Source organism: Neltuma alba, unplaced genomic scaffold, assembly GCF_004799145.2.
Source record: "Neltuma alba isolate B1F8T4 unplaced genomic scaffold, ASM479914v2 tig00006209_pilon, whole genome shotgun sequence".
NCBI classification, from domain to species: domain Eukaryota; kingdom Viridiplantae; phylum Streptophyta; class Magnoliopsida; order Fabales; family Fabaceae; genus Neltuma; species Neltuma alba.
This window is the reverse complement of record NW_021634390.1, coordinates 64,399-90,955: the sequence shown is the minus strand read 5'-3', so window position 1 is coordinate 90,955 and position 26,557 is coordinate 64,399. Positions and strand designations below refer to the sequence as shown.

At 30.4% G+C, this 26,557-nt stretch overlaps 2 protein-coding genes across 4 annotated transcripts; both read left to right on the top strand.

Annotated features, from left to right (window-relative positions):
- LOC114749878 (transcription repressor MYB4-like) lies at positions 1-1,220 on the top strand. Its single transcript, XM_028938419.1, has 3 exons — positions 1-172; positions 328-457; positions 923-1,220. Exons 1-3 carry the CDS (start codon positions 43-45, stop codon positions 1,218-1,220), a joined length of 558 nt encoding a protein of 185 aa, XP_028794252.1. The 5' UTR covers positions 1-42.
- Positions 907-26,225, top strand: LOC114749872 (U-box domain-containing protein 10). 3 transcript variants are annotated; one of them, XM_028938413.1, is made up of 6 exons: positions 907-911; positions 10,653-10,656; positions 22,105-22,344; positions 23,143-23,259; positions 23,347-23,781; positions 23,909-25,331. In XM_028938413.1, exons 3-6 carry the CDS (start codon positions 22,117-22,119, stop codon positions 24,977-24,979), a joined length of 1,851 nt encoding a protein of 616 aa, XP_028794246.1. In that variant the 5' UTR covers positions 907-911; positions 10,653-10,656; positions 22,105-22,116; the 3' UTR covers positions 24,980-25,331. The 3 variants fall into 3 exon arrangements, with proteins under 3 accessions (XP_028794246.1, XP_028794245.1, XP_028794244.1); XM_028938412.1 differs by lacking the exons at positions 907-911; positions 10,653-10,656 and adding an exon at positions 26,086-26,225 and having other exon boundaries at positions 21,930-22,344; positions 23,909-25,014; XM_028938411.1 differs by lacking the exons at positions 907-911; positions 10,653-10,656 and having other exon boundaries at positions 21,930-22,344.
- Positions 26,226-26,557: the final 332 nt, after the last annotated feature.

Here is a 26,557-nt window from a genome sequence, read left to right as displayed (position 1 = left end):
TATATATTAGCCCTTTTGAAGGTGTGAGAGGACAAGGGGAGAATGAGGAAACCTTTCTGTGAGAAGGCGGTTTTGAACAGAGGAGCTTGGTCCAAACAAGAAGATCAGAAACTCATTGATCATATCAACAAACATGGCGAGGGTTCCTGGCGTATCCTCCCTCAAGCTGCTGGTACCTCTCTCTCTCTCTCTCTCTCTCTATATATATATATATATATGATATTTTACTTTGATCTCTTCACTTCTGGGTAATTAGTTTTTTGAATTAATAGGCTTTTCGAATTAGTAGAAATGATGCTCACATTATTAGTTTTGTTAAATCTTCAGGTTTACTTCGCTGCGGCAAAAGTTGTAGGCTGAGATGGATAAACTACCTGAGGCCAGACCTTAAAAGAGGCAAGTTTGCTGAAGATGAAGAAGATCTCATCATCAAGCTTCATGCCCTCCTAGGAAACCGGTTCGAATATTTCTTAATCCCATCTAATAACTCCCTCTCATTTTAAACATAAAAGTTTGATGTTTATCACAAAAATAAATAAATAAATAAATAAACATAAAAGTTTGATAACTAATTTATAAAAATTAATTAAAAATTTTGTCAAGTTAATTATGTGTAAAACACATGGAACCCTTCTTTCATACCAGCAGAAATAGTTTGAGGAAAAATAATAAATTTGGAAAATAACATGAATTGAGTTCTCACCTTTTGGACAAAAATAAATCTCTTACTTAGCTCATATATTTAAGACTAGAGTAAATCTCTTAATTAGCTCATATATTTAAGACTAGAGGGAGTATTAATAAAGTTAATCCTCAAGTTTTGCTTTCTCACTTCAAGAACAAAGGAGGAAATAATTTTGATTTTAACCTAGTGTGAGATGAGCCTTATTGTTGTATTGATCAATGGCATTGTTATATATAGGTGGTCACTGATAGCCGGAAGATTACCAGGAAGGACAGATAATGAGGTGAAGAACTATTGGAACTCTCATCTGAGAAAAAAGCTCATAAACAAAGGAATTGATCCGACCAATCATCGGTTAACTCCAAATCCGCCATTAATGTCTGGAAGCTCAGCATCATCATCATATAATAATAGTGCCAAGAATAATGATGAGCCAATTACAAAACCTTATTATGTTTCTGATAACAACTCCAACTGTGATCAAGTCTCAGATGCAGCGAGTGGTTTGAGAAGAAGAATCATCTTGCATACCTGATTTGAACCGGACCCCAATATGAGGACTGATTTGAAGCTGGACCTCAATATGAGGACTGGAATTATTTCTTCTTCTTCTTCACCTTCCCCAGATCCAAAGCGAATCCAGAATATTCTAGACCTTCAACTGAACTTCTTCTGTTTGGTGATCTTCACTTTCTTGAGAGAAAGAGAGCTGCAAATCTTAATGAGCAAACTATTCACAGTTTAGTTTTGTTTCAATTAATCGTGTAAAAGTGGTGACCATCCTATAATTGATGGTTCGTTTACTTTATTATCAACATGACAATGATTTTTGTTCCCTTTCTTTTTGTTTTCTTTGTGGGATGCTCTCGGATTTAATAGTCATGGATATAATTCTATTTCGGAAAATTCTACATAACTGAAAGACAAAAGTCGCAAAATATGAGGATGATGATAGTAATGAGAATCCATCTCTTTGTCGGTATTCTTATATATAAAGGAACAAACTTGAAGTGGACAGATTGTCACCATTTTATTTTACTGATATAAAAAAAATTTATATGTTTACAATACAATAAATGTCAATAATAACAACAAGCCTTGTGTTCCATGATTAACATCTTCATCAATTTTAACATATTTTTTGTATTGTATATTGATCCAAATATCTGAACTTGCCGCTTGTGAAATGATTTGCTATCTTATTTTAAACTTTTAAAGCATTTCTAACTTGTTTTTTTAATTAAAATGCTAATAAATATATTCTGTCTTACTGCTACTCAAGTGACAATCTTTCAACTCCAAGGTCTTTCTTTAAAACTTAAGTTTAATTATAGTTAATCTCTCTTCTCTTGAATCAGCCAAAGAAACTATGTCATTAAAAAAAAAAAACATTTTCTCAGGGATTTCTTCTTATAAGAGCCCAGTTAGAATAATGTCCAAAACTACCAATAAGCACTTAAAATGATGATCCCTAATGTAGGCTAATTCTTAGAAGAAAATCGTTTATTTCACTTTTGGATGTTTTTACACTGGTAAAAAAATGGTAAAACTTTTTTCAAGTCAATAAAAACCATATGAAATCCCTTCCTTTACTCTAATAATTTTTCATAAACCCCTTAGTAAACAAATTACTTCTGTTGTGGATCTTCCTGATATGCATCCAAAATCGGTGGTCCTTAGAAATGCAAAGTCTCCAATCACAATCGGTGTTCAATCACTTTTTTCCATAATTTTACTGTATGGGTCATAAGCTTTATCTCTGTAAACTTATCTCTGTAAACTTGTACACTTTTGAATATATTTTTTTATTCTTGTAAATAGGAATTAAAGTTTTTTTCCTCCAATCATGAAGCATTTTCTTGTACCGTAAAATCTCATTAAATAGCTTAATGAAAGCCACAACACATCGGGCCTATTAAACTTTGATAGGGAAGCACCATCAAGTCTAACTACTTTACGATTTTTCATTTTCTTAAGAGCTTTTTTAACCTCGTCATGTGGATCCTTTGTTAAAAGGTCAAATTTAGTTCATCTTTTCCTGTTGTTAATTCCTTCAACTCACAAATCAAATCTTCCTCCATATTTAAACAGCTTGTAAAAGTAGATCTGCCATGTATCTTTCCTTAACATAACCAACAGTAACCAAAACTTTACCTTCTAATTCTGCGAAAAAAGAATTTCCCTCAGCAAAAAAGAATCCAACGAATGTAAGTACATGGATGCATGATGGCATGGTTGGAAATTAAACAAAGTTTTTTATACAATATTAATCAAACCATGTGTAAAGTAATGAAGTGACATTATATTTCAACTCAGGTTATATATTTCAATTATGTTAAATCTGATGATAACCGTAAGAAACATTATTTCCCTTCAGTTGTCTCGTGATATACACAAAATTAAAACCTCGTCTAACATTCAAGACGATATAAGAATGATTGGTCTATAAATCTATATGCTATAGCATATACAAGATTTTAAACATTCTGTGTAGAACCGGGGGGGGGGGGCTTAAAAAAGATATAATGAAGTGTTAGACAGGCTGGCTGTGTTGTCCCCACCACCTACCGTTCTGGAAAGAGACAGAAAATATATGCTACACAAATTAAACATCTATACTCATCATACTTTTGCATCACTCTAGGAATCTGTTACATATATTCATTCAAGCAATTTAATGTGACACCAACTAAAACAGGAGAGTCAGAAATATTCCAGCACCAAGACAATCACAAGACCACACTTTGAACTATAGGCTTAAAATGTATAGTTCAATCTGGTGTACCGCGCAATGTTTAGGCTTAATCTTTATATGTACTGTAGATTTTCAAATACATGCAAAATAAGAAACACACAGACACATAAATATATTTTCTTCGCGTAGTATAGAAGCCCATGAAGTTAATATATCTAGAAACATGCAAGTACATATTAGTTATTATAATTTCTTTCAGTCTTTGACAATTATTGTATCGTATGCATGCTGTGTTAGGTTAACTATAACTAAAGTTCAGATTGTCATATGTGGTAGTTCAGTGCGCTCGGTTCAAGGTATAATATTAATATTTGGTATAAAAAAGTTTCACGAGTGGAATGAGAATAACATAAAATTCACATGCATTGGTTTTTCATTCTACTCCTTAGGTATTAAAATATAAGAGTTAGATAATTAATTTATACTTATCTAGTGTTATTTACCACTGCAAACAAGATCTTATAATTAGGATCGAAGATAGTATAAGGTAAAGTGAGAAAAAAATTTTAGTCCTATTTATAATTCACATCATTAGATTTTTAACATAAATGTATCATTTACTCTTTCATTAATATTATGCATAGATTTTTTAAAAAAAGTTTATATCTTAGATATGGGCTAAAATTGAAATTTTATTAAATTTAAGGCAGAATTAATAAAATTTACAGTTTTTCTTAATTATGGTAAAACATGTTCGATATGATTTATAAATCTGTTTACTCCTCTAGCTCTAAATGTAGGTCCTACTTAGAGTATTTTATCTCTCATATTTATTTTTTTTCTCAAACTAATTTACCCAATTATATCATACTAAGTTATTTTAGAAAGGTTAAGTAACATATGTTATAATTAATTAATTTATTTAAATTTCTTAGTTTATTCAAATTAAATGAATAGCATTTAAATTAATAATCAGAAAAGTAATCATTTGTCCTGGAAAATAGTAGTACTTTTTGGATACAAAGGAAAAGACTATAAAATAATACTGCCTTGATGAAGAACTCCCTAATATGTGATTAAGGAGGACTTCAAAAAATAAATATAAATTTAGAGTCAAAATAAATTAAGATTTTATAGCTGGATCGAAATAAACCGTTTGCTAAACTTTAAATTAATATAATAATCTATGCCAAAAAGTTAAAGGAATAAAGCATATAGTCAATGTGGGAGCCAAACCTAGACGAGAAGATTAGACACCTGAAGAAAGTTGGATGCGTGACTCACAGTCTCCCACGTATTAACTTTCGTGTCTGCCCTGTTCCCGCAAACAAATGGTTAAATATTCAGTTCTCAGAGGTTGTTTGGGTAAACCCAATCTATAATTTTAAAAATAATTTATTATATATAAAATAAATATATGAAAAAATTTATCTTAATTTGTGAAAAAAAGTGCTTTTTAAATGCACTTCTCTCAAATGCCAAACATCCCCTTAATGTAAAATCTAATTAACTAATTTAAATAAATTAAAAAATTAGTTAAATTAGTTAATGTGATATATTTTTTCAAAATATTTTAAATATTTCTCTTAATTTCTTCTCTTCTTCTCCTACTTAATTATTACTGGGAGAATACTAATATGATTAACTTGAAAAAAATGATAAGCCTTTTGTATAGAATCAGTATTAACTCCTAAATTAGGTCCTATATTAAGGACAAAAGGAGTATTAAATAAGAAAAATTAACTTGGCAGTGCTTGTAGTTTTATCATATTTGAAATTAGGTCCTTCTAGTTTTATTCTTTTTATTGCATTCTTATTCTTTATTATGTTAAAATTATAAGTCTTTTAATCAAAACACCGTATTTTAAAAGGATCATGTAATTGTAACATATGATATAGTTATATAAATTATTTAGCTTTGTTAATCTCTTCAAATTTTAATCAACTGAAAATTTGTTTTGATAAGCTTATTTAAGTATTTATAAATATATTTCACGTAAACCGAAATAGTATATACTTTATTGATAAATTTTCACCTTAGTGCTTTGCACGTAGCACAGTAACATTCCTTGGAGAGATCGGTTTCATGAGTGACGGAATGCTTTCCCTTACTCTATACACCACTTTGTTGAATTTCTACATTATATAGAGGGGTAAGATTCGATTACATCATTACAATAAAATATGCTATTTTTGTAATTTTTTTTAAATCTATTTAGAGAGAGACGTTGATAAAAGAGATGTAAATAATTATTATTTATTCGTTTGTCCTGAACAGATGGGGAAGAAAAAAATACTATATTTGTCTCTTATGACTAGAACAAAAGAATATAAATCACTATATTTATCTGTTCTGACCAAAATAAATAATGCATATATTTAAACAAAATAAACAAGTATACATAAATATACTACTCTGTCGCTTTGAACAGACGAGTTTATGCTCGTCTACCCATCTAGTATGAGCATACATGAATATGCTCATCTATTTTCATATACTAGGTGAACATAAGTATGTTTTTTTCTGTTTTTTTAACGTAAAATGAATATTTTGTAGCAGTGTGTAAGGGACTTAAACAGTGCTAATCGATTAATAAAATTTCAGGAACTAACAATGCTGAAAGAATAAATTTTTTAAAAAAACTTATTATTAAGAGAGAAAAACGTACACACATCAAATTAGAAATGGAGGAAAAGTATTTCCAATAATTTCTTAGAGGATCTTGTACAATTATTTGCAAAAGGGTTTAGTAGTGTTAGATTGTATAGATGGACAGGATGATTCAGGTGCATAGCATCAGCACAGATGTTTGTAGTTGACAAAGTTTGGTGATAAAAAGGGTTGTTCCATCACAATGTGGACCTCCCTCTCACCTGCTCGTCTCTCCCTCTTTCTTTGCCTTTGGAAAGGCTGTTGTGTATACTACACAACGTTTTATGAGGGTAGAATTAGGGACATATATGGATAAGTGCTAATAGGGATGCTACGGGTACCGATCATAATGTTTGAACTTTAATCTATCATATCACATGCTCTCTCCCACCCTAATATAAAAACTAGGAAAAATCGCATATAAAGACTTTGAAATTTAAAAAACGCAAATAAGAACCCATGACAACTTCACTATGACTTTTTACAATAATAATATATTACAAAGTTGTCAAAACTCATAGTGAAGTTGTCACGGGTCCTTATCTGCGTTTTTCAAGTTCCAGAGTCTTTTTTTACAATTTTTCCTAAAAACTAGTTAGTAGGTTAAGTTTGATTTTAAATATATGATATCAATTTATTTTATCTCTCACAATTAATTTTTTTTTCAGATTAATTTACCTAACTTATAAATTGATGTACTTATTTAGTCATAAATACTACTATAAGAGTTAGTTAGTCAAGAAGTTAGTTTTGATTGTAAATGTATTTTACCTCTTATATTATCATTTTTTTCAAAATAATTTACTTAACTTATAAACTGATATAAAATCTAATATTGCGTAAGGGTATTTTAGAAAGATCATGCCACATTTGTTAGAATTAAATAATTTATTTATTTGTCCTATTAAGTAGCTCTTACATTAAAGGCCGGAGATATATAATCTAATATATAAGGGTATTTTAAAGAGATTATGTCATATACATTATAATTAACCAATTTATTTGATTTTTTTAATATACTCAAATTAGTTAGTAGCTTTCATATTAAGAATGGAAAGGAGTACCAGATATATCACACAATTCTATGGATTTACATTTATTACATATCTAATATACTCTTATGAGAGGACTTAGTTGGCAAGCAATTCGTAAATACCCCTCTAAGTCTTTTTTTTAAGCATGGAAAATGAAGGTTTTGAATCCTGATGAGCTATCGGGACCTAGCTCAACTTTTTTGTCGTTGAGCGGTTTGAATTTATGTTGTGGGCCCATTTGTAACATACCCGGCCGAAGGCCAGGAGAAAACAACCAGAAAAAAACTGAACACAGCCCACTTCGTTTACTCCTCCTTCAGCCTCTGATCCTCCAGGATTCTTTCTCACCCGGTTTCTGAGGTCTCCCTCGGGTCGGGTTGTAGGAACATTGTCGGGTACAGAGCCATGGAGTTCCATGGGTCCTTGCCATACGAATTCTGCTTATAAAGAAAATACAATGCACATCTGCCCAGCCCACTAACAATGTCGACATCATTAAAAATAATTCATTATTAATATGGTGTTTGGAATGATTGGTTGAGATTTTTTTTAGTTTGGTCGAATCCATATAGGCTGACTCTTTTCAAATGATTTTTTTATCATCAAACAAAATTCAAATTCCATCTTACACACTCAATTTTTAATATAATAGCTATACTTTTTGTATTAAATTATTTAATTTTGCTCTCCTAGCACTATTAGCCATGTAGTTTTGTTCTGTTAATTCAGGACTAACAATGCTAACAGAGTAAAATTAAAAAAATAATAATAATAAACTCTATAAATACCAAATTAAAAATTTAAAAAAAGCATAGACACCTGTGAAATGATTTTTCCTTGATTTGTATGTTCTTCAAAACGTACAAAACTCATTCATGCTCACAGTAAGCTATATTCTTTTTTTTTAAAATAATATTGAATTCAATTAAATAAAAATTCATTAAAGCATGATATTTTAAATGGATAAAACATTAGATCTTTTTCTTGCGGCCTGAAAATGCATCATCTTTATTCCAACAAAAAGAAAACAAACAAACCGTACAACAAACATATGTCCAAATACTACTAGCTTTTGCAAACCAACATAAAACAAAGACAACAAAAACAAACAAGGAAGAATCTCTATGAGATCATAAAAAAGAAAGATAATTATAAAAAAAATCTCAATAATAAGTAAGTAACTGAAACTTGTTATCATTTGCTAGTTTATAAATTGTCATTACAAGCTGTGAAATTATTATGAGACTTTTTTTGCAAATGTTTCTTTCTTCGAACCTTATTGCAATTCTCCCAACGAACAAACCAAAGCAAAAAACTAGAATACATGAATTTGGTAGGTAGTGCACCCTATGAATCTTCTAAAGTAAGTAGTATTTTTAAGGGAGAACATCATTGAGCTCCCCACAACAACAAAAAAATAATGGCATTCAGACCTATTTTGAAATTCTTCTGCAATGCCAGAATGCCAGAGAACTGAAGTGAAAATATAGTGGTTAGATATTAACAATTAGGCATTCTAATTTTGACGGATAGTTGTTTTTTATAAGTTGTCATTTACTCAAAACCATATGTTGACTTGTGAAAAATCTACATAGGTTATTGTCAATTGTAGAAACCTAACTTGTTATAATTTTTAGGACAACTTGAAATGTTATTTTTAAAATTTGATCCAATCTGATCAAAGATTGACTTGTCTAAAAGTAGAATATGTTGTTGTCAACTGCATAACTTTTACTCGCTAATTTTGTTAAGGTCAAAATGAAATTTTGAGTAAATGACAACTTAGGAGAAAGTTGCTTATCAAAATTTGAATACCTTTTCATTAATATCTAAGCACCTGATTGTGAGACTTTTTGCCTCAAGACATATCTTGACTTCAGGCTTGTTAGCCTATAGAAGTATTTCAAAATGACATGGGCCCAAAGGGTCATTATCGTTCTTCTCAGGGATTCATGTTACATTGTTTTGAACAAAATGAACGATGACCAAAAAGGAGACCAGCCTTGGTGCTTGAGCCCGGAGGACCCAACCAGAGTTGAAATAGATTAACATTCCAAAAACAAAAAAACAGAGTTGAAATAGATATTTAGGGCCTGTTTTTTTTTTTAATGTTCTTGTTCTCCAAAAAAAAAAATTTTAGAACACATTTTAGAAATAAAAGTTTCTTAAAAAAAATCAAAAAGTCACGTTTGAAACAAGGTTTTAATTTCTTAGCTAAAGCTTAGGATTTGTGTTGATTTTTCAACTTGCGTCTATAATGTTTTTTTTTTTCCTTGGGCGATAATCTATAATGTATTTCTTTTTTTTGTTGTAAGCACGTGTATCTTTTTATTGAAGGTAATTCTGTTCAAAGCACTGTCAGACATTAAATGTAAGCATCTTTGACAACAAGGATTCAAATATTGACTTAGCACATTATGGTAGACTACCTATTTCTATTAAACACAACCCATTTGTAATGCATTTCTTTATTAACGCAACATAAAAAGTTATCTATAAAAGGCCTCCATAAAAAGATTATGGACAAGGACACAGCAGGAAGGCCCAATACATATTTCAAACAACACATATAAGTTCCGTTTGGTACGAAGTATTAAAAATAAAGGATAGGGATTGAGATTGAAAGTGTAAAACTATATTAAAAAAATGTTTAGTATGAGTAATTGTATGATATTTGGGATTAGACAAACCCATATATGTGCGATTGGGGAATATCATAAGAGGAGGTGGTATTCTCCAATCATATCTATATGGGATTGCCTAATCCCATGTTATAAGAAATCACTCATGCTAAGTATCCTTTTAACATATGTTTTCAACCCCAATTCCAATAATTATCCCTCATTTTTAATACTCGGTGCCAAACGTAACCATAAAGTAGAAATCAAAGTGGGGTTTAGCAGAAGGAGCTAATTCCTCACAACGTAAAGAATCAATATTTGAATTTTCATTAGAATAAATTTTGAGAGAGGACGAGGGGAAAAGTAAATATAAAATGCATTTAATTGTGATGCTTTTTCATACTGATAATATCATAATATCATCTGTTTGGTACGAGGAAAATAGAGGGAATTGGAAGAAGAATCAGAGAAGTGAGTTTAAAAGTTTTTAATTAATTTATTTTAATTTTCTATCTTGCATTTTCTTCTTGTTAAAATTTTATAACTCTATTTTTTTTTCAATTTTTTAAATCAAATTCATTAAGTTGGTTGTAGAATTTGTGACATGCCATAGTCAAAATTTTCCTACCAATCGGGTAGTAAGAATATACTACCTCCTATTCTTAATATAAAAACTAGTTGACTAATTTGAGTAGATTAAAAAAATTAATTAAGTTAGTTATTTGTAATAAATAGGTGTTATTTTTTCTAAAATATCCTTACTAATCAAATGTATTAACTAAAACTACTATTATTACAAAAATTATCTTAAAAAAATAAATAAATATGAGAGATCAAGTGAATTGGGATCTTCTATTTATGAGTAAAATAAAAACTAAATAAGCTCATATATTATATTAAGGACAAGAGGTACTGTGTGTGTAAAGATATCTTAAAAATTACGTGGGTATAATTTCAAGAGTAGAGCATGGGAAGGGGGAGCCATGTTCAATTCAAGTGAATAGGGCCATGCATGTGTTTGTGTCAGAGAGCGGCCGATCGGAACAGTTTAATGAACGCCCGTTGATTTGGTGAGCCCTAAAAAAATAAAACCTTGATTGGAAATGAATTTAGTACGCTCTTTTTTTTAAAAAAGAAAAAAGAGAAATTTTTTTTTATGGATGTCTTGCTTTAATTTATTATTAATTAATACTAATACGTCATAGTATTTTTCTCTCTCACTTTTTATATCAGAATAGCGAGGGAAAATAAAATTTTAACAAACTCAATTTAAAAAATTAGACAAGTTAATTATAAAATTTTAATAAAAATTAAAAAAATTTAATCTAATTTTTTTAATTTTTTAAATCAAAATATTTAAATTTATCTTTTGCTCTCCTTGTACCAAACAAAACCTACATGGTCCTTTGAATTTATTTAGTGTACACTGTAGAGTTTATTTTATTATGCTTATATTTTCTTTATCGGTGGTTGTGGATTTAACTGATCGAGGAAGTGTTTTCTATACCAATTTCTTTAATAACTGATGTATAAAGCCAGCAATCTTATATCTTATTTATCGAAATACCGGTGATACTTTTTATATCATTTTTATACAAGCCTTATCCATGAAGTAAGTCGATTATATGTATCATAACACACTAGTACTTTTATCAATAACTAAAGCTTTAAATAGATTATTAATTAAAAAATTTCGTTCAATAACTTAATTAAATATTATCATCAATTTTTTTATTTTTTTTAGAAGACTTCGTATTATCTGATATATTCTCCTTACCGGTGTCTTTAATTTTTTTTTTTCCCGGTATATGCCCAAACTGTATTTACAACAACCATTATAAAAATCCCACAAATGCTTTTTTTTTTTTAAAGTAATGATCAGATCAGCACACAATAATGATTGGAGAGGTGTGTTTCCCATTCAACGTTGAGATTGAGACTACTTTTAACTTTGGAAAAAAAAGAAGAAGAAAAGATTAAAAAAAAAAAAGCTCTTTAATTGCTGTAAAGTTTGATACAGCTGTTGGCAACAAAATAAGTTAAAAAAAGACTCATGAATCAACACCATTTTTTTGTTTCTTTCCCTTCGTCGATTGCAACGTCATCATCCATTTCTCTATGTTTTTTTACAAAACGATGAATAATATATTTGTCAAACTCACGACTCCGTGAGTTTAATCTTTTTATATTTTTAAGTTTCAAAAACATGTTGATTCATTATTAAATTCGTGGTAGCAGTGAACTCTACTAAGTTCACTTACTGAGTTTAATGTTCTTAGATTTTTAGCTTATCAGAGCGCGTCAACTTACTCTTAAATCTGTGCTAAATTTTTTGATTTAATTGTTGGAATATTTTTAAAATGAAGAAATGTGTTTTTTGAAAAGTCATGTCCTTATATAAATTTATTAGATTAATAAATTTATATGAGGGGTTGTGTCTTCATATAAATTAATAAATTTATTTGAAGGGTTGTGTCTTCATATAAATTAATATATTTATATGAAGAGTTATGTAGAAAGTTAAAATATTAAATGAACATACATACTAAATACATTGTATTTAACAAAAGATCATGTAGGAAGTTAAAACATTAAATGAACCTACATACTAAATTCATTGTATTTATTTAAATTATGTTGGTTCATGAACCAACATATGGTTGTGACTTTTTATTTGATAAGTTTTTATTCTAAAAGGTATCTCTTCAAGGCATCATTCCATGCTCTATATAAACCCTTCACCATCACTTTAGTTGGAGATAATACAACACAAACACTAAGATCAAACTCATTGTCTTTGTCTTTGAGTGCACGCAGAGATAGAGTCAAATTATCACTTTGTGAAAGCCATTGTTATCTTTGCTTAAATTTGGAAGTGCAATCCATATTCAAGGGTCTTTATTATATCCTGAAGGAAATTCGCCAGGCATCCCAACTTGCACCCTATAAGATAGGAATACGTGGAGGCGAATTAAGTCTAAATAAAAGTGTTGCCCACGTCTTGAAGATATCGTGCACCACTTTCTTCTTCATTTCTTCTTCTTGTACTCTTCAGAGAACCTTTCCCGCCAACATTAATTATGTTTAGTTACTTTACATATAAAATTCATAAAACCTTATTTGTTGAATATGGTGAACTAAGAATGTTGATGGATTTAATTTTAATTATTTAGATTTAAAATATATTTAAAGAAAATTGTTGTCATCTTTTATATTTTAGTTATTTAATTATATACTTTAATGCCAATTTATTGATAAAATTTCCCACTATGAGTTTGCTTAAACTCACAAGTTTAACAACCATAATCCAAACACTAGTATTTACTAGAAAGATTTTGTTCCTTATTTTTTTTTTCTGTTTTTAATTTATATGAGAGAATTACAATCAAGTCTCAAAAAAAGAATATAATTGTTATAAAGTCTTAATTGATAACTAAGCAGCTTGTAATGATATGTTTCAGAGTAAAAAATAAGAATTCTTCACTTGTCATTGAAACTTTTTAGTAGCTATTTTTTTGAATGAGATTCTATTACAATTTTTATACGGGAATACACCGGAGACTGATTTTCCAATTGAATACTCAGAATAAAAGTTAAAATCCTCCAAACTAATTTGTTTCACATAAAAGTTGGGATGAAATTAAAAATTTTGTCCATTGTTTTTGTTTAAGGTGAGGAGAGAGCCTGTTATTCATGCCAACATGACTTAGTTTTTTTTTTTGAAAAAATATTTAGTTATGGAGAATAAAAATTTTTAAAATATTTTCTTTCTAAATTTTTTTATGAAATATTTTCTATTTATGTCGATGAATAATGATAAGCTAAAATCTAAAGGAAAGTGTGCAGAAATATTGAAAAAAAAAAAAGGAAAAGCAATTACATGGAACATGGGGGAAAAAACACATGTAATAAAACTTTTATTAATATTACTATTCATGATCTAATGCAAAAAAGTTTATTTTTAAATATTTTTTATTTTTAATATATATGTAAATTACTAAGTATTACTTTCGGTCCTTAATATAAGGGTTAGTTAAAAATTCAATTTGGTCTTAAATATAAGACTTCAATTTATTTTGTCCTAATACTTATTTATTTTACTCCTAAATAATCCCTATGATGATTGAGTTTCCATCCATAGTTAACAATGATGATTGATTGACAATGATGTTCTAGGAAAAACAACAGTCATTTATTACATTTAATTAATTTAATTAATTTTTTTAATATCAATAAATTAGTCATCTAATTTTTACAAACTGAAGGAGACCATAGTTTACTGCAATTTCCTTATAAGTCGGGTCGAGGCAATTAAGAAAAAAAGACAGGAAACGCACTTCTCTAGACCAGTAATATACACACACACTCATCGGATCCTTAATATAATACCCATTTAACTAATTTAATTAGATTAAAGAAGTTAGGTAAATTAGTTAATTGTAAGAAAAGTGACACATTTTTTCTAAAATACTATAATTATCTTTCTTAATACCCCATCTCCTTCTTCTACTTGATTATAGTTGAGGGAGTATCCGTAGGGATAATTTAGAGAAAATTAATAAATATGATAAATGGTCTTATATTTAGGACCAAAACCAACTTAAGAATTGGGTCCTATATTAAATACCGGAGGAGTGTATAAGACCTAATTAACTAATTTCGGAAATTAAAAAAAAACTAAATAATGACTTAATTATAGCATATTTTATGTGATTTTTTTTTGAAATACTTATATGTATTATTAGATTATATATTAGTTTAGAAGTCAGACAAGATTAATTTAAAATAATAATAAATTTAAATATTTAAAATAATTTATTTAACTTTTTTTAATCTCTCCAAATTAATGAATTAGATGTTATATCAAGCATAAAAAGGAAGTCCATATCATATAAATATATGCATATGTCCATTTTGCCAACGTCTCCACGTCTGTTTTTGCTTTACGCAAATCCACTTCTAAAATTTAGCCTCTAATCATTAAAAAAAAAAAAAGCCTACAAGAATAGGCATTATTTTTCTCAACAATTAATAGAAAAATTTATCGAGAAAAGATAATATATTTTAGGGAGAAAGACACATTAGTACCTAACAACTTAATTTGAAATGTCAAAAATAAAACAAAAAACAAAATGAGAATAGCAATTTTATAAATAATAAATTTAATTTATTAAATAATAACAATTAAAGTAGTAACAGCTACTTTCACAAAAAAAAAATCTTGATAAGTATCAACGACAGCAACAATTTAATATGTAACAACTTTAAATTATTAAATAACAATAATAAATAAGACAATAATGACTAATTTCAACTAAAGTAAAAAATCAGTGAATGTCGTCCATTCACTCTCTAGTAGAGTTTACTTCTGCCTCTCTCAGGGCTTTCTTGCCATGTCAATGGCTTTGGGAGGACTTAGTCCTTTCTATCTTCTATATGATGGTAGTTTCCTTCTCCTCCTTAGTTGGGAATTTTTTTGGGAGAATTACAATTAAGTCTTACAGAAGAAAAATAATTACTAAAAAGTCCCAATAACAATCTCAACAGCCTGTAATGACAAGTCTTATATGAGAATAACAACCTTCGGAACTTTTTTTTAATTGTTTTTCTTACTTGGGACCTTATTATAATTCTTCCAATTTTTTTTCTTGTCCCCGTGCCGAGGCCCTCGGATCTCTCTCCCTTGTGGTCGCAAGGTGGGAGGGGGTTCTTATTTGCATGGAAAGGGTTGGTGATTGAGAGAAGTGGGAAAGGTGTTGTGAGGGTAAGAATGATCAGTGGTCACGTAATGAACTCTAAATGTTGGTAGTAGGGGAAGTCATTCATTTGGATTGGATCTTGCGAGAAAGGTGATGTTAATCCGGGCACGGCGAATGATCTAAGATGGGTGCCATCAAGTGCAACAACAATTGTGATCGATTGGAATTTGGGGTTTCACTAGTTGGAGTCAAAACGACACAATGTTGATTTTGAGCCTCGAACAAAGGTGGTAGGGATTTGGTGGAGGTGGCCGAAAGTGTGTGCTTGGGGGCTATCCAATCATTTGCAGTGGCTAGGGATTTTTGAAGACAGTGCGGACAGAGATGGAAGCAATGAGAATGGTGCTACAATAGTTTTGGGATGCGAATTGTCAATTCATATCTCATGATGTGAAGCTTCAAACAAGAATTGGTAATGACGGAGTAATACAGACATGGACTCTCTTAATAATATTGCATTTAATACTCCTCCGGTCCTAAATATAGGACCCACTTGTTGAATTAGTTTTGGTTCTAAATATAAGATCTATTTCTCATATTTATCAATTTTCTCTAAATTACCCCTATGGATACTCCTTCAATCATAATTAAGTAGAAGAGGGAGAGTGAGTATTAAGAAAGATGATTATGGTGTTTTAGGAAAAACGTGTCACATTTTTTATAATTAACTAACTTACTTAACTTCCTTAATTTAATCAAATTAGTTAAATGCGTTTTATATTAATGACATGAGGAGTATTAAATTTGGTTGTGTTTTCTCAGCTGTTACTTTTGTAATTATTCTCATTGAGAATTTTCTCGTCAAGAAATATTTTTCGGAACCATTCTTGCTTATATGGGTTTTGAGGTAAGCAAATTTGATAGCGAATTGGATTGCTAAAGCTTCATTGGATAAGTCTCACCCTTTAAATTGGGTATCATAACCCCAGTTACAGCTGTAGGTCTTTTTGGTGAATGTCGGTTGTGGGATTTTTTCCGTTCCAGCCAGATAAATATTAAAAAAAAAAAGAAGAAAGAGCTTCATGTATGGAAAATTTTTTAGATGTTTGTATTTTTCGTTTTGCTTTCTCCTTGTTAGGCGGCTAGTTTGTTTATCATTTTGTTAGTTATTTTAGATTCTTTATGAGTATTCTTTATTTGGTTTCAATATAATCAGCTTCTTTGTTGCAAAAAAAAAAAAGAAGTAAAAATTAATTTTCACTTGAAACAATCATGTCATTTAAAAGAAAAACTAATTACAAAATACTACATCAAATAATAAATACAAGATCTAGTTTACAAAATACAATTTCAAAAGCTTTGAGTAGATTTTATATCTAACATCGGAATAGTATCTAAGAACTTTATAAGATCAATTAAGTCATCCCGAATTTCCCTGAATGGTTTTAAGAGTATTATATTTATGTGGTCTTTATATATTTTTTTTTCCTTCACATATTTTAGTTAAGCGGAAGAAGCCAATCAATATAATAGAAGCTGTATGTAATTAATCCAAACATCAATTAAATGGTGATTTTATGATACATCTAAGTAAGATAATTAAGTCCAAAATTTCTATAATTTAACTCATAAACTTAACATACGGCCAATTTTAAATTTTTAATAGCTCCACCAATCACAAGTTGAAATTTTCTTTGTTCAATCATTGATAACACAAAATAATGTTAATATTGATGGGACATTGTATTGCACTAACTGACAAAATAGAAGAACTTTGTGCACGTTAAGACCCACACATATGCTCCAAATGAAACACATAATTAATTAATTAATTAAAAAGCATAAAGAATATTTCAGAGCTTATTTCTTTTAATTAATCTTAATGGCAGATTGGCATAATCCAACTAGTGCCTTCCAACTAATACAAAGTATTCTTCTATGATTATATCGTCTCGCCTGCATCCATTCCATGATTCCAATGAGTTTGTATTTATAATTATAAAATTAAGTAAAAATATATAAAATTAAATATAAATAAATAATCTTTATATTCACTCCAAGGCCCCATTTGGGTTATTAATAGGAAAAGGAAATGATACCCTGGATGATCGTATCCAATAAATATTATACTCATCTAATCCTTAATATAAGACTTATTTCACTAATTTGATTAGATTAAAAAAATTAGGTAAATTAATTAATTATAAGAAATATGACTTTTTTTTTCTCAAATACCATAATCAACTTCCTTAATATCATTCTTCCTTCTCCTGCTTGATTACAGTTGATGAATTATCTATAAAGATAATTTAAAAAAATTAATAAATATAAGAAATAGATCTTACATTTAAGACTAAAACCAACTCAATAATTATATCATATATTAAGAACGGGAGGAGTATTATTTTTAACATTATTTAACAGTAAAAATATCTTATTATTTCCTGAGCACCAAAACAGAACTGCATGTTATTACCAAGGGAAATTGAAAGTTAATTAAATTAGTTATTTATAAATAAATGTGTATTATTTTTTTCCCTAAGACATCCTTTAATTATTTGTATTGAAATTATTCCTATGAATACAAATTCCTTTTAATATGTGTAATTAATAGGGATAATTGAGATAAAAACTTACAAATTTGAGATGCAAAGTAGATTATAGATTTAAAGTATTATATTTAAAATTAAAACAAATCCTTTAACTAACTTTTATATTTAGGATTAAAGGAATTAATATTTATGAGTTATTTATGGATCTATAGAGTTTCAAAACTAAAGCAAACTCCTAAATTAACTCCTACATTTAACATTTTTCTTGTATTTAAATCAAATTATTAACACTATCTCAAGGACAATACTTCATTATATAAAAGGATAACACTTAGATTAAAGTTTTTTTTATATTCATCATGTCAATTTTTTCAATCACAAATAACCAACTGCTATATTCTTAAAGTATTAACATTATACTATAAACTTGTATGAGAAAAAAGAAAGACATATGACAATGTGCGATTAATAGAGTTGACATAATGAATATTGTCTTAGGGATTAATTATAATAGTTATAAGATTAGATTTTTATCTTAAATATAATATGTTAATTTATTTTGTTTTCCTAATTTATAGTTTTTCTTCAAAATATTTCTATTGATTGTAAGGGCTTTCACCAAAAGGTAATTTTAATATACATAATTAAAAATAGTAGTTTAGAAAAATCAATATACATTTATTACAAATAATTAATATAAATTATTTTCTTAATCTCTCTAAGCACTAGAGTTAGTATAAGAAACTTGATTTAAGAATTTCTTCCTATATAAAACAGCAGTTTAAAGGTTCAAAGGTGAACATTTATTTTGAGATTTTATAAATAATAAATTATTTGTTCTTTTCGGGCTTTGTTACGTTGTGATTTTATGGGGTAGTCCCACCAAGTGGACAATATGATGGCTTCACAGGTTGGCAAACGGCCTTATCTCTTTTCTTCTATTCCAGCTAGCATAACACAAACTAAACATTTATAATCAAACAAACAAACAAATAAATAAATATCGACTTATCATTACAAATTGTTATGAATAGTAATTTCGGTAAGAATTAGTAAAATTGGTATTTAAAAAAATCACCGTTAATTGAATTTTAAGTTATTTTTTATACCGCGGCAGTGAACAAGATTCTTTAGTTTGGATAATTAATAATGGAAAGTCCTTCTCGTTCATCCATGAAAATAGAAATAGACATGTAATTGATGTTAATTTAATCATTAATTAATTATCAATAAAAATATAGAAAAGCCAATAAAATTAGTTCAATTAATAATAGAAAAATGGGGATTTAAATCCAGCTATTGATTTAAGAATCTTCTTTAGAGACAAATATTTTATTTTTAAGGACTAATCGTAAATATTCATTATCCTCTTGTAAATTTGTGTTGTTTGAGTGATGAATATTATTAGGCCAAAATACAAATAATTCCCCTCAACTTTAACTCTCTTGCATATAACCTTCCTCATCTTTAAATGTTTAAAAATCACACCTTTAACTTTCATTGTTTGATATTTAACCCCTTGCTGTTAAAATAACCGTTAAACTTAACAGAAAGGATGCCACATCATTTTATTTAAAATTATTTGAAAGATGACATATAATTTTTATTATTTTACTAATTTATCCTAACTTAAAAACTTATAATTACACTAAAGGATACTTTTGTAATTTTAATTAATAAAAATCCTAGTCCTATTCTCACCTAATCGTCCAGTTCTCCCAGCCTCCCCCAGTCGGTGGTCCTTGCCGTTTTGCAACATTTCATTCATCTCCTAATCATCATATTGATTCCAAAAATCATCTTCATCACATTCTTCCTTTAAATCTAGATTTTTTTGTTGTTGTGAAATTACATTGTTTTCTTTTATGATATTGTTACTCTTCCTGGTAAAGGTATTCTAATCAATATGATTTTTTATACCTCACTGTCATGTTGTATTAAAACTGTAAAAACAAGGCAAATTTTCTTCTTATTTTGTAGAAAAGAATACACCATTCAAGGCTCTCACTTGCCGATTAGAGTATGTTGTTTGCAATCTAGATTCTTTTAGATTAGAAATCCACCACCCCATGCCTTCCCACAAAGCAAATATTGATATTTTTAGAACCTCGATAGTTTTAGTTTTCTTCCATATCCCTTAATCTACTTTTTGGTACCTGAGATTAATTCTTCCTCATCTTTAAAATCAATGCTTGCATAGAGGGAGAGTGAATATCGCCATGCTTAAACCAGGACGTGGTGGGAATGGGAGCGGCCGAAAAAACAAAATGATTGGGCAACTGGCAAGACTAGAATTAGGGATCATTATCGGTAGAGTTACAAAAACACCATTTGTGTAGTTATGAGTTTTAATTTAGAAAAAATTAATAAAATAATAAAATTACATGTCATTTTCTAAATAATTTTAAATAATATGATGTGGCATCTGTTCCATTAAGTTTAACAATCATTTTAACGGTAAGGGGTTAAATATCAAACAATGAAAGTTGAGGGTGTGATTTTTAAACTTTTAAAGATGAGGGAGGTTGTATGCAAGAGAGCTAAAGTTAAGGGGAGTTATTTGTATTTTGGCCATATTATTACATATTTTTTTAGTTATAAATTTTGCGTTATTTAAATAATCAATATTCATAATCCTAGTGGGGAATTTATGTTACGTGAGCAATAAATTTAATAATACTTTTAGTAATTAATTTTTAGATTTGGTCTTTGGTATAATTATCTGCTTTTTTTTTTCACCAAATAGACGGTTTAAACATTTTTCCAAACATTTGTTTTAAAATATAGGGGGCACGAAATCAGTATAATTAATTAATACAATTATAAATAATGAATGGTATGACTTATCTAGACATTAAATAAGAATAACTATCATATAAATAAAATAAGAAAAATATAATAATACGGTTTTTATAATTAAGCCTACTGATACGGCACTGCAGAAGAACATTATCTACAAAACCCATATTAAGAGGAGGAATTTTTTTAAAAAGAAAATAATTAATATATATATTATCACCGAAAAAGCCCAAAAAAAAAGCCTATGGTTAGTTGCATTACAATTCATAATATTCCAAACCCAACTGTATCCTCTTCTCGTTTCCCTTTTTTTCTTCCTTCTTTGAAGTTCCTCGCCGTCTTCAATTTCTCTCCGAGATTCTCGCTTTCCCCTTTCAACCCGCTTTCTCTCTAATTTATTAATTATTAACCCCAAGCCAAAATTATACATAACTCACATGAACTTTAAATCATGAACATTTACGCTCTTATTTTTGAAATTTCTTAATGAATCCCTTAAATTTTTATATTTACGTAGATAACTCTTATATATATATAATTTCTTATATTAAATTTTTTGCCAGAATCTTATATGTTTATGATTTAGGAGAATTATTTACATATCAATTAAAGTTTAAGGGACTGTATGAGCACAAAAATAAAGTTTGATAGAGTATATAATCAATAGGCTAATAGTATTTTTACTTTCTGAAATTTTCTAATTTTGATTTTGGTTTATAAAATTTAAAATTAATGGTTTTGGTTCTTATAAACTTGTTTTAAAATAAAAATACTGTTTCAGAAACTAAAAATATTTAGACGGATCAAAATAAATTTAAATTTCAGTAATTAAAATTAAAATAAGTTCAAATTTTAGGAACTGAAAATAATATTAACTCTAATTTTTTTGGCCTGGCTATTAACTCTAATTAATAATTGGGGGGGCTCTCCGTATTCTGGACATGCTTAAAGGTTAAGGGGATTATTTGTATATCGACTAAATGTGGAGGAGTTTTTGTGTAATTTAGCTTAATAAAAATTATATTATAAAATTCTGTCTTAGAAATTAATAATAAATAATCAATTAACTAATTATTTAATTAATATTTCTAAAAAGCCCGTGAACGTGACGACGTGTCGATACTCCTCAAGTCTCCCTTGACGACAGTTTATTAGACTGTTTTTACCTTCAGAGACGACAAACACAGCGAAAGCAAAAGAGGAGAGAGGAGAGAGGAGAGAGGAGAGAGAGGAAGATAACGTAACAATGGCCGGTGGGGCTGCCAGCGCCGTTGCCGGAGATCGCACTCCGGAGCTCATTGGTCTAGTTCATGACATTGTTGGAATTTGCGGTGGAGTTGGGGGATCCTCTTCTGCTACTGCCATTGAAGCCGATGCTATGTTCAAGAAGGATTGCACCGATCTGGTTCGTCGGATCTCTTTACTTACTTATTTGTTCGAGGAGATTAGGGACTCGAAGAAGGCCGTTGTTGATTCTGGAAACTCGGATGCTTCTACTTCGTCCACTGGCTCTGCATCTTCCTGGTCCTCTGATCTGGTGCTCGCTCTCCACTCAGCCAAGCGCCTTATTTCTGTCGCTAGGAACTTCCGTTCTAATTCATCTTCTGTGAGTTGTTCGATCTGCCTTATTTTTCCAATTTCCTTTTTTTTAATTATTTGTAGCCTTTTTGTATTTCAAGCTTCTTTTCGTATTTGGTAGTGGTGATTATCGAATGATTAAACGAGAAAAATTCTTCGAAGCTGACATTGTACTTGGTGCATCATTTTGTTTCCTGAGATAGACTGCTTCAATGTGGAAGTGGATTCTCACAGTTCGATTTTCTTTTATGAATAATTTAGATTTTTTTGCGGAAGTAAAATCTCACATTTTGGTTCTTTTTTCGAATAATTTAGATTTGTTGTTGACCTAATTAGTATGCCATTGCAAAACTCTTGATCGTTTCGCCCCATCATAATTCTGCCGTGGAAATATGCTGTCTTCTATTTCCTTGTATGAAAGAACGTCAGATGCTGCAACTTCTCAAACCATGTGTGTTACTGCGAGAAAGAAGTATTGCATAGACGGGAATGACTCTATGATATGAGAAATCAGATCAAATATTTGCTTTAGTTAGTTATCTTTAGACGAGGGAAGCTAGCATGTCCCTTATGGGCTACCCGCTGTCTTAGATTCTATGATGGGTTTCATTGACAAGTTTTTTTCTTGTGTTGTGCTTTCCGATATATTGTTCTATTTGACTATGTAGAAAACTCGATTTCATTGGAATTTATTCCGGGTTAAAATGATTTTGCACTTCTCCAATTATTAAGTTTTGAATCTTACGACTGCTGAATTTCTGTGGGCATGTATCTATAAAAAGGATGTCTGGGTACATCTCTGAAATTTGCTCTATCTTGATTTAAGGATGGAGCTGCCAAGGCCATTGTATTCCAATTTCAATGTGTGACATGGAAATTGGAAAAGCTGTTAAGCGTCCTACCCTATGACGATCTAGACATATCAGAGGAAGTCAGGGAACAGGTAACACTTGGACATATTAGGGATCCCATCACTATCATTCTTTGAATTTTCCTGGCTTACTATTTTGGGTACCTTTTCACTTTCTAGGTGGAGTTGGTCAGAACACAACTGAGACGAGCCACTGAAAAATATGAATATATGATTTCCGAGCAGTCATCTTATGACTCATCTCAGCCAATGGCTCTGGAAATTAGTCAAAGTTTCCGTAGATCTGTGAATGGATTGCACAAACAGCATAGCTGTCCTGGTTCTTTATCAGATCTAGAAAGCATTCCTAGAAGCAGTGGATGGAACAGTGGTAGCACAAATCAGACAAGCCCTCGCTTGGAAAGAGCACAGAGCATCCCTGCATCGTCTGAGGTTTCAATATCTAATCTTGTTGATCCTGAAGGTCAAGAAAATTCTGTGAAAAAGACTCTTACTGAAGTGAAAAAGCCTGAGGCAATTCGTATTCCTGAAGATTTTCTTTGCCCTATATCCTTGGAACTAATGAGGGATCCTGTTATTGTGGCCACAGGTCAGGTATGGTTCAATTCATATATAAAATATAAAGCTCTTCTTGAGAATTCAACGCAAAGGTTCTTCTATATTTAAAGAATCCAAAAAAGACCCTTCCCTGTTTAACGGAGTTTTTTTTTTTCCCTCGCAGACATATGAGAGATCTTACATCCAGAGATGGATAGATGGGGGAAATACAACTTGTCCAAAAACTCAGCAGAAGCTCCAACATTTGACACTTACACCAAACTATGTGTTAAGGAGCCTTATAACTCAATGGTGTATGGAGCATAATATTGAGCAGCCAACAGGACTTACAAATGGGAAGATAAAAAAGAGTGATGGATCATTCAGAGATGTTACGGGTGACATGGCAGCCATCGGAACTCTTGTCCAGAAGCTTTCTAGCCAGAACATTGAAGAGCGTAGAGCAGCTGTTGCTGAAATTCGATCACTTTCCAAACGAAGCACAGATAACAGAATACTAATTGCTGAAGCAGGAGCAATCCCAATTCTTGTTAACCTTTTGACATCAGAAGATGTGTTGACTCAAGAAAATGCCGTTACTTCCATTCTCAACCTCTCTATCTACGAGAACAACAAAGGACTCATAATGCTTGCTGGTGCCATCCCGTCCATTGTCCAAATCCTAAGAGCTGGAAGCATGGAAGCAAGAGAAAACGCAGCAGCAACCCTCTTTAGCTTGTCACTTGCAGATGAGAACAAAATAATTATCGGTGCCTCTGGAGCTATCCTTGCTTTGGTAGAATTGCTCCAAAATGGGAGTCCTAGAGGGAAGAAGGACGCCGCAACAGCATTATTCAACTTATGCATATATCAAGGAAACAAGGGTAGGGCCATAAGAGCAGGGATCATTGCAGCATTGTTGAAGATGCTTACAGACTCAAGCAAGTCGATGGTCGATGAAGCGTTGACAATAATGTCGGTTCTTGCCAGCTACCAAGAAGCAAAGGTTGCCATTGTAAAGGCCAGCACTATACCTGTTCTTATTGATCTATTGAGGACTGGATTGCCTCGAAACAAAGAAAATGCAGCTTCCATTTTACTTGCCTTGTGTAAGAGGGATCCTGAAAATCTGGCTTGTATAAGCAGGCTTGGTGCTATCATACCTTTGACGGAACTTGCTCGGAATGGCACGGAGAGGGCTAAAAGGAAGGCTACTTCACTATTAGAGCATCTACGAAAGTTGCAACATATTTGAATGTTGGTGAAGTTGTGCAGATAATTCATAATTGGGCCATCTTTTTCTTTCCAATTATTTGGCATAATTTTCCAGTCTCTCTCTTGGATTTGCAAGCTGATCACGTGAGGGTGAAGATAAGAAAAAGCCTCATTGTTCAGTGCATTCTTTTCTTGTTTTGTTTTTCCCCCCCGATTAACCTCGTCTTCTATAAGCGTGTAAAGAAATCAATTGAATTATTGTTTCCTCACGAAATTGTTATTGGATTTGTCTTCCACTTCTCTTCTTTTAGCACTTCAAAAAGACGATTGATGAGCTTCCGGTCCTTTGCATTCTAGCAGAAAATAGAAGAATGTAGAGTCTTAGAAGTTCAGTCTCATGATTTTAAATACTATCTCCATTACTTAATGTAAAATCTAGTTTGTATTATGGACTAGAAGTAGTAATATGTTTTGTCAATGTAACAAAAAAATATTTTTCATAGGAAAAATATTTTGCCAAAGTTGGAATTAGGGAATTCATTATCCCACTGATCTTTGAGCATATTGTTAGCTTTGGTTGGCAAATCTAAGAGAGGGTGAATCGGGCTAAAATTTCTGTCCAAGATGAGTGATTGAATACAGCAAATAACTTAACAACATAAATGGACTGTTAAGCACGAGTGACGAATGTAAAGAATATAAGGATGAGAGTGCATACACAGCGAGTTATTTTGGTTCAGTACTTTAGCTCCTCAACCCGGACCCATATGTACTTTCTAAACTCTTCATTTGAGATTTTCAATCTATTACACCCTTCAAGTTCGATCTAAATGATTGAGAAGCTACATACAATCCTCTTGATAATCCCAGGTCTAATCACACTCCCTTTTCTTTTCTTTTACTTTGAGTAAGCAAGCTCTACGGGCAGGTATGGAACCCTGATTCCTAGTGCCGCAAGGGCACCATTTGCGCCACGAGGCCAACAGGCCTCAGGCTCTTCTTGGAGCAATCTAATCCCCTCAAGATTCTCAATCAGTTTTGAGTAAAACTCTTTCAAGACCGTTCATCAAGTGATCAACAAGATATTTTCTCTCAAAGTTTAGATGAGTATAATGAAGGTTAATGAACATCAGGTGGCTAACTCAGATCACAACTAATAGAGCCTTTGCACTAAATATGATTAAGGTTGTTTTTTCCCACTTAAATTCAACTTCTATATATAGATTTTCTGAGCAAAAAGACATTAGACACAAGATCTAGCTGTTATTCACTAAAATTAGCCATTAGATGAGAGTATTTAATGCATGTATCGAAGAAAAGTAATTACTCCAATGGTCGACTATGGCTCACTAGTCGAATAAAGCATAGACATGTCCTAATTTATATAGAAGCTCTCGATAGACGACCAGTGTGAAGTAAGTGAATAATTATTAGAGTAATTCAAAGTTTGAACAATTAAGCACAATCATAGCCACATACTTGAGACTAGATTTATCATCATATAATCTTCAAGTTTTTTCAGAGATTAAGAGTAGTCCAGTGGCACGTCATAGGTGTTTACTATATTTTCCCAAAAACATATTTTCATACAATAGTAGACAGCTAGTGTGTCACTAGA